At 40.2% G+C, this 10,000-nt stretch overlaps 1 protein-coding gene across 2 annotated transcripts in view; it reads right to left on the bottom strand.

The window, feature by feature from the left end:
• Positions 1-10,000, bottom strand: part of Amnionless (amnion associated transmembrane protein) — a 99,690-nt gene that overhangs the window by 28,803 nt on the left and 60,887 nt on the right. For both annotated transcript variants that reach the window (XM_076177134.1, XM_076177135.1), the window contains exon 5: positions 4,330-4,582. In XM_076177134.1, the coding sequence (XP_076033249.1) occupies positions 4,330-4,582 (253 nt within the window). The remainder of the gene's footprint in view (positions 1-4,329; positions 4,583-10,000) is intronic.

The following is a 10,000-nucleotide window of genomic DNA, read 5'->3' as shown; positions in this document are numbered from 1 at the left end:
CGCTTGTTACCCTCTTTCGCATATATAATATATATATATATATATATATATATATATATATATATATATAATCATACACGTACTGTATATATACATATACAGCATATATGTATATATACATATATATACATACATATATATATATGTATGTATGTATGTACACATACACACTGAATGGTTCCCAGTGATCAATTAATATCTTTTTCAACCACATATCACTTTTAATTCCATACCATCGCAAACGAGAAAAATATATTAATCGATCACTGGGAACCATTCAGTGTGTATGTATAAACTTTCCCACGCGCACATACGTCCAATGCTCTATCATGGTGGAGATGAGTTGAACGCGATATTTCATGTAGGTGTATGTAATTCGAGCATACAAATATAAGAAAGTCGTACTCAACTTATATCTCTCTTGATAGCGTATTGGTTTACGTCAATGTAACTTTGTTGCGGGTTAGCTGGGTTCGAATCCTCGGCTCTTCCACGTTTCAATTTCCAACGGATGCCTCCTACGAGCGACTCTCAGTCTCGTTTGCGATGGTATGGAATTGAAAGTGATATGTGGTTGAAAAAGATATATATGTATATATATCTATATATCAGATAATTTTTATGACCGTTGGGCAGAGGATTCGAACCTACTGCTCTGGCGCCAAGAGGCTCTGGCGCCAGAGCACTAGGTTCGAATTCTCTGCGCAACGATCATAAAAATTATCTGATTGATGTCGCTGTTCACTAGCGAATTACCCATATATATATATATATATATATATATATGTATATATATATATATATATATATATATATGTATATATGTATATGTACATATATATATTATATATTCGATTTAATCGTAGAGACTAACCAACGCTGCGAGACAGTCATCATGGGAGACTTTAACTTACCGGTGAAGAGATGAGGTGAAGATTTGATTTCGCATACAGGACGAGACTTGTATAGTAACTTACTGGAAAGTGGCTTCCACCAAGACGTAAACAGCCCTACCCGAGGAGATAATATCCTTGACCTAATATTCTCTACAACAGAAAATCTTGTAAACGAAGTAAATATCGGCCCAATATTCAGCACTAGCGATCATCGTACCATCACATTCAAAATTAAAATGGAAGCCAGTTTATCTAAGACCAGCAAAGAAAAAGTACCCAACTTCCGTAGAGCTAATTTCAATAGACTCCGATCATTACTAGAAAACTTAGACTGGAGTACAACTTCGAACGAGATTGATATTGATAAAGCGTGGGAAAACTTCACCACGGACCTAAACAATGCTGTAAATCTGTGTGTTCTCTATCGTGAGAGACGTCCGGTAACAAATAAACCAAAGTGGTGGAATAGGGAAATTAGTAACAACCTCTCTCGTAAAAAGAGTGCGTACAAAAAGTATTTATCAACTAAAAGCCAAGACGATAAACTAACACTAGACAGAATTCGCCGCGAAACCAAAACACTGATAAAGCGTAGTAAGAAAGATCTTGAAGAGTATATTGCTGAGGCAAGCAAGTCGAACCCTAAAGAATTCTATAGTTATGCGAATAAGAAGAAAACGCTTACCTGCGGCATTGGACCATTAAATGATGATGAAAATGAGATGGCCTCAATACTTCATAATTTCTTTGCATCCGTCTTCACAGACGAAGATTGCTCAGTGTATCAGCCACCAGAACATAAAATGTCCCAAAACGTTTTAAATCAACTCATAATTACCGAAAGGGATGTCGTACAAGTGATTGATAAGCTCAAAATAAATAAAGCCCCGGAACCTGACAAAATTTCACCTAGAATTCTGCGAGAAGTCAAAAATCAAATCAGTAAACCCTTGTGCATCCTCTTCAACAAATCATTAGCACTCGGTAAAGTCCCATCAGATTGAAAATGTGCTAACATAACACCAATATTCAAGAAAGGAGACAAATCACAACCAGGCAACTACAGACCGATTAGCCTGACTTCGATTGTGTGCAAACTGCTAGAGACAATTATCCATGACAGTGTAGTAAAATTTTTAGAGGAAAATAAGATTATGAAAGATTCGCAACATGGCTTCCGTAGCAAACGCTCATGTCTAACTAATCTCCTTGACTTCTTTCATGACGTCTTTAACAAATACGAGGAATGTAGATCTGTTGATATAATCTATCTAGATTTTCAGAGGGCATTCGATAAAGTTCCCCGCAAACGATTGCTCGACAAATTAAAAATGCACAGTATTTCTGGCAATATCCACAACTGGATTAAAAATTGGCTCTCAGAGCGAAAACAGAGGGTCGTAATTAACGGGGCATCATTTAGCTGGCTCGACGTTAAAAGTGGCGTACCGTAAGGATCAGTTTTGGGACCCGTCTTGTTCTTAATATATATAAATGATATAGATGACGGCCTCCTCTGGAAAGTATCAAAATTTGCTGATGACACAAAAATTGCTGGTAAAGTAACAACCACCAAAGAGAAAGAAACTCTACAATCCAATCTAGATAAATTATCAAAATGGGCTAGCAAGTGGCAAATGAAATTTAACGTTAACAAATGTAAAGTCATGCACATTGGAGGAAATATTGATCACATCCAATACCAAATGAATGGCGAAATACTGGATTCAGTAACCAAAGAAAAAGATCTAGGAGTTTTAATATCAAATGACTTGAAGCCAAGTCAACATTGCTCAGAAGTTGTTAAAACAGCAAACAAATTAGTTGGCTTCATCGGAAGAGTCTTCGAAAATAAATCAGAAAAAATATTGCTAAACCTCTATAATTCCTTGGTCCGTCCCCATCTCGAATACTGTGTACAATTTTGGTCCCCATACTACCAGAAAGATATTAACAAACTAGAAAGAGTACAATGGAGAGTGACCAAAATGATACCAAGGCTGAGAAATCTGCCGTATGAAGAAAGACTAAAAAATCTAAACTTATTCTCACTCTCAAAAAGAAGAATGCGAGGAGATTTGATTGAGGTTTTTTAAATGTTCAAAGGCTTTGACAACATTAATGTCAAAGATTACTTCTTATTAGACCAATCAAATACAAGAAGACGCCACGATTTCAAAGTAATTGGCAAAAGATTCTCTGCGAACGAAAGTAAGCACTTCTTCTTTAACCGGGTTGTTAACGTGTGGAACTCGTTACCTTCCACAGTCGTTGAAAGTAACACGATAACAACATTTAAAAATCGCTTAGATAAATACTTGGAATCTAATCCGCAAATAAAATATTATCCTTTGCAATAAAAGATATGACAACCAGACATTTAATCGCAATTGGATTAATTGGATAGGATAGTGATAGCAGTAGTGTTAGTTCATCTTCTATCGCCTAGTTGCCCTGTTTTCTTAACTGTAGTGTAGTTTAGTTAACACAAACAACCTCGTTAGGGCCAGTAGACCTGCTGTTGTTTGTTCTTCCTTTGTGTTCCTTTGTGTTCCTTTGTATATATTGAAGTATGGAAGACAAATGAGAGGAAGGGCGGTGAGCTAAACACAGAGAACAGTTGGAGTTTTATTCACTGAGGTTTCGTCCTTACCAGGATATTCTCAAAGTACATACAGTCTCAGAAAATTAACAGCTTATATAATCCATCTTGCCGTGTTCCTCTCCCTCCATACTCTCATCCCTCCATACTCTCATCGCTCCATACTCTCATCCGTCTTCATTTGACTCCGACCATGCCACTTCTCCCTCCGTTCTCAATTGTCCTTTTTACCTCCTTGATAATTAGAGTACCTACCGCTCCTGCTAATTTTATAAACCCTTCCCTATGGTTGATGCAGGGGTGGGAAGTAATGTACATTACTTCCCACCCCTGCATCATCCATAGGGAAGGGTTTATAAAATTAGCAGGAGCGGTAGGTACTCTAATTATCAAGGAGGTAAAAAGGACAATTGAGAACGGAGGGAGAAGTGGCATGGTCGGAGTCACATGAGGACGGATGAGAGTATTTAGGGATGAGAGTATGGAGGGAGAGGAACACGGCAAGGATGGATTATATAAGCTGTTAATTTTCTGAGACTGTATGTACTTTGAGAATGTCCTGGTAAGGACGAAACGTCAGTGAATAAAACTCTAACTGCTCTCTGTGTTTAGCTCACCGCCCTTCCACTCACATATATATATATATACTGTATATATATATATATATATATATATATATATATATATATATATATATATACTGTATATATATATATATACTGTACATATATATATATATATATATATATATATATATATATATTCTTTACAAGTACGACACTTAAGTTGGTGTGCAATAAGTCATGGGGGCACGAAAGTTTTGCTGCTCACCACACGCCGGACAGCAGAATCCAACGGGCTTGATGGGCTTTGCACAATTTGGTTTTGGACATTTTTTCTTTGCAATTTCGCAAATTTTCTTGAAGGCGAGCCCTTCGGTCCCGCAGGGGCACCCTGTGATGTCCAGGCAAGGCGTGTAGGAGTCGATGTAGGCGAGGGCACTGTTAGGACCGGAAGAACCTTCTAGGCGTTCTCTTCCTTCAGGAGTTTGGGCGAAGGTGACGAGGGAGGAGGTGGTGTACGTCTTGGGGAATGCAGAAGAAGAAAAAATGTATCAGGGCTTTCATGGGCTTTAGTAAAGAATATATATTTATATATATACATATATATATATATATATATATATATATATATATATACATATATTTATACATATATATATTCATACATATATATATATACATATAAATATATGTATGTATATATATATACATATATACATATACATATATATATATATATATATATATATATATATATATATATATATATATATATATATTATCTGTTTATCTATAAGCAAGAAAAAAATAGTCGGGGACTTCATCACGACAGTGGCCAAAATCGCTTCCCCTAAAAATGATCAAACATTTTAAGAGTGGTTGTGTTGAAATTGGCAGAGATTCGTCTAAGTGTATTCTGCAGATTAATTGTCACTGCTTTTATCTTCCTCTAGTCTTCTATCTCGACCAACCATGAATACCCCTCATACAGGAACACCGGCACCTCTGCGTAATACTGAATGTAGAATATCAGATATATAAGCAATCGAACAAACATATAAAGAATAGATATAGATACCAAAGTACCAAAATAAATAACTTTCTTGAAAGATATTATAGCATATTGCATACATGCGTGTGTATATAAATTATATATATATATATAAATTATATAAATATATATATACATATTATATATATATATATACATACATATATGTGTGTGTGTGTTTGTGTGTGTGTGTATGTGTGTGCGTGTGTGTGTGTGCGTGTGTGTGTGTGTGTGTGTGTGTGTGTGTGTGCACAAGGAACCCAGAGTCTGAATTAAAAAGGAAACTAATAAGAAAGTTAAAATTCTATATCTTGGCTAATAGCTATAACTCTCTTCAGAAAAGTACAAGATACAAGAGTTGTTTGAGAGTTAAATACTATTAAGATGAAAGAGGGGCAGGAACACGGGTAGCATGATGGGCAACATTGCGTCACTCAGGGTGGGGTCAGAAGAAAGAGGGCTGCGAGGTCAGAAGGGGTAAATATGTGAGGTCAGAGGAGGGAGGAGTGCAGGGTTGGAAGGGGTTGGGAGCGGGGTCAGGAGGGTGAAGATTCTTAACCAAACGACTCAATGCTAAACGTGAGGATATGTTCGGAGACCACTGTCCTTTGGAGATGTTAAGTTTCGGACATTCTTCAATTAAGGTGGATTCAACAATTTTCCTCCTAAAACTACAATTAGACTTAAACACTAATTTAGCCTTATCCCAATCAAAAAATTACTTTTATTGCTGACATGTTGGAAAACAGCCGAACATACTTGGGGATTTCTAATGGATCTTTCGTGTCCGGATAATCTGGTATTCAGGTCCCTGCCGGTTTGACTAGACAACATTCCCGACAGGGTAAGCTATAAACTCCGGAAGCTTCGGCTCCCTTTAACCTTTGTTGGACATTGAGAAATTGTTTATGTACAGTGTTAGTGTAATGATAGGCAAACGTGAGGCGGTTCTTGGGGATTAAATTAATAGAACGATTGGTGGAGTTACAAAAAGGGATTCTTAAAATAGCTTTGTAAAAGGGTTATGAGGTGGGAGCTGAAATTTTATAGTAGCTGGCTCTAGCCTTACTGAGGGCTTGATCCAGGAGCCAGGACGGATATGCCAACTCCAATAATTTACTTTTGAAGACTTCAATCTCCTGGTTCACGAAATGAGGACTACAATTCCTTAAAGCTCTCAGAAAAAGACCAGAGGCAACATTCTTCTTGACTTTGTCGGGTGGGTTTCCTGTAAACTGTGAAAAATAAATTACCATCAATCCTTCTCACTAAAATGTCTATGAATGGGATCTGGTGACCTACTTCCCATTCGGTTTTGATCTAATGTTAAAGGACAATTGGTTTAACTTGTCCAGGAATACTTCAAACGCACCCCGCCTGTCATCCCACGCTGAGAAAATGTCATCAACAAAAATCGTTGTTTTGCCCCAACGATTCGACCTTCACCAACCTTTGTGCTCAAGCCCTTCGCAAAGCATGTTACGGGATTGTGATCTAGTGTACCTTGGTCAGACCGGCAGGGATATAAATACCAGATTATCTTAACACAAAAGACCCATTAGATATGTCCAAGTATGTTCGGCTATGTTTCAAAATGTCAGTAACAAAAATCATTGTTTTGATTGGGATAAGACTAAATTAGTGTTAAGGTCTAATTGAGATTATAGGAGGATTTTTTTTAATCCAACTAAATTTAAGAATGTGCGAACTTGAACATCTTCAAAGGACAACGATTTCCGAACATAACCTCACGTTTAGCATTGAGTCGTTTGGTTAAGAATCTTCACCCTCCTGACCCCGCTCCCAACCCCTTCCAACCCTGCACTCCTCCCTCCTCTGACCTCACATATTTACCCCTTCTGACCTCGCAGCCCTCTTTCTTCTGACCCCACCCTGAGTAACGCAATGTTGCCCATCATGCTACCCGTGTTCCTGCCCCTCTTTCATCTTAATAGTATTTAACTCTCAAACAACTCTTGTATCTTGTACTTTTCTGAAGATGGTTATAGCTATTAGCCAAAATATAGAATTTTAACTTTCTTATTAGTTTCCTTTTTAATTCCGACTCTGGGTTCAACATGTGTTTCACAAACATGCTAGTAAATTTCCTCCCAGTGATATATATAAATATATATATATATACATATATATATACATATATATATATATATATATGTATACATATATATATATATATATATATATATATATATATATGTATGTATGTATACATATATATATATATATAGATATAATATATGTGTATATATACAGTATATATATGTGTGTGTGTGTATTTTGGGAGCAGGTTTTCTTTAATACAGGTTTGATTAAAAACGATAGCATTCTGGAAGTTATTTATTTTCTTTCTTGTGTTTTCGATCTTTCTATTTATACTCTTCCCATGAATGGGGTGGGGGGCATAAACTAATTCCCTATAGTTTTCCATTTTATTACACGACATTTCGTTTTTATTAAGACATCTTCTGGTATTTCTGTTGTAAAGATACAATAGATATTTGTATTATTACAAGTTGGAATTTAAATTACATTAATGTTTGGACATATACAAGATTATATTTACAAATGAAACGGTTTAGAATTACAATTAAGTTTAACACAGTAAAATTACATTTTAAATTTGACGAAAAATTAAATTACTACTACATGCCTTATAGGTGAATGATTTCCTTAATGTAAATGGTTCGCGGTTACATCTTGACGCTGGATGACCTTCGGTTTTTTTTCTTGCTTGTATTGAGTCCCAGCGGCCTCCGCCGATTAAGGGACTGTCTTTTAGTTAAAATATGCCTTGTAGCTTGCCTGGGTTAATTATGTAGGTGGGTGTATTGAGAGGGCAACAAGCGGACACAAGAAGTCCCCCGGCGCCGACCAGGTTACATATCCACTCCTAAGGAACCTCCCCCCCTCAATGCAAAAAACCCTCCTCGCCCTCTTCAACAAGTGCTGGAAAGAAGGTACTGTCCCCACGGCATGGAGGCACGCTGTCGTAATCCCCATCCCCAAAGGAGTCAAAGCCTGCACCAAGATCGAAAACCACAGGCCAGTAGCCCTTACCTCACATATAGGTAAGGTCTACGAGAGGATTCTCCTTACCAGACTAAAAACGCACGTGGATTCCAAGGGAGCCCTCCCCAAACTCCAGGCGGGGTTTAGGAAAGGAAGAAGCGTTGTGGATCACGTCGTGCGACTCTCTGAGCATATTAGAAGAGCCCAGAGACAAAAGAGGATCCTACACACCTGTTTTTTGGATATAGCCAAGGCTTTCGACACGGTCTGGCACGCGAAGCTCCTCCTCAAGATGAAGGCCATAGGCGTGTCTCCAGCCATGTACAACTTCATCCGGTCCTTCCTCTCCAACCGGTCTATCGAGGTGAGGAGAGAGGGTGTCCTGAGTAGAAGGACGCAGGTCGACATGGGTGTCCCCCAAGGCTCAGTCGTGTCCCCTCTTCTATTCACACTCCTCTTAGCAGAAGTGGGCAAAGGAGTACGGGGTGATACGGTCGTCACCGCATACGCAGACGACATAGCCCTCTGGAGGAAGTCCAGGCACCGGCGGCCCAAAAAGAACTTGGCTCAGCACAAGGCTCCGAAGATTTCAAGAGCAAGTAGACGTCGTGGTGGCCCAACTCAACAGCCTAGGGTTCACACTCTCGGCAAAGAAGACTGTCTACATGCCAGTGCACTTGGCAGGTTACAACAGCGGCACATATCCGAGCTGGAATAGGATACATATATGCGGTACTCCAGTTGAACCAGCGAAATCCGTCCGCTACTTAGGAGTAACGATCCAGAGAAACGGCCAATGGACTCTCCACATCCAGCAAGCCATCCTCAATGCTCAGAGAGCTTTAAACCTAGTTCGAGCGATCCGAAAGGAACCCTGGGGGCAACACCGGGAAACTCTTATTCCCATCGTCCAAAGCCTCGTTCGCACAAGGCTCCTCTTCGCAGCCCCAGTACTACACGACCTACCCAGAGAGAAGCTGCTCTGCATGGTAAGGGTAGAATGCCAAGCCCTACGTGTGACACTCGGCCTCCAGAAGTCAGTACCACACGAACAAGTATACAACGAAGCTGGCATACTACCTCTCTGGGCCCGGGTCAGGAGGGATACCTGCCGGTACCTCTTCAGTTCAGCAAAGGTACCCAATTCCACGGACGAGGAACTCTATGAAGGATGGATCTCGGCACCGCACGGCGAGCCCACCCAGGGCCTGCCAGGTTCTGTTAAAGACCTGTGTCTCCGAGCTGGACTCCAAGTCAGCGATCGCCGCCTCATCGCCCAGTGCCAAGTAGACCCCTTTCCCCCCTGGGACCTCCTCCCGCCAGAGGCAAAGACGGACATACGAGGACTAGGGAAAAAGGCAAACCCCCACCTGCTGATCGCTCACGCCAGGGAACTCCTAGCGATGGAATTCGCAAACGATTTCCGGATATACACCGATGGATTGGTTATGGAAGACGGCCGTACGGGTGCAGGCGTCTACCTGGAACCCACAGAAAAGACCATCGCCAGGAAAATAACGCCCGCCACCATCCTTACAGCTGAGCTACTCGCCATACGGGAAGCCCTCCGGGAAATCATCGCCCTCCCCCACCCACCTCCAAGGGTCACAATCCTGACGGACTCTCGCTCGAGCCTCGAAGTGCTTCTGCGCATCCAGACCAGAGCTGAGTGAAGAAATACTTCGAGTCTCGACAGAAATAGCGAAACTCGGCACTAGCCTCCTGTTCCAATGGGTACCCGCCCACGTAGGACTCGAGGGAAACGAAAAAGCCGACAAAGCGGCTAAACGGGGTGCACTAGGTCAGGAGGATACCGCCATGCTCGTCCCACCCTCAACTGGTGATGCCTACAAGAAGA

Source organism: Oratosquilla oratoria, chromosome 40, assembly GCF_046742065.1.
Source record: "Oratosquilla oratoria isolate Oo_2021 chromosome 40, ASM4674206v1, whole genome shotgun sequence".
Lineage (NCBI taxonomy): Eukaryota > Metazoa > Arthropoda > Malacostraca > Stomatopoda > Squillidae > Oratosquilla > Oratosquilla oratoria.
This window is presented reverse-complemented; position numbering and strand designations above follow the sequence as displayed.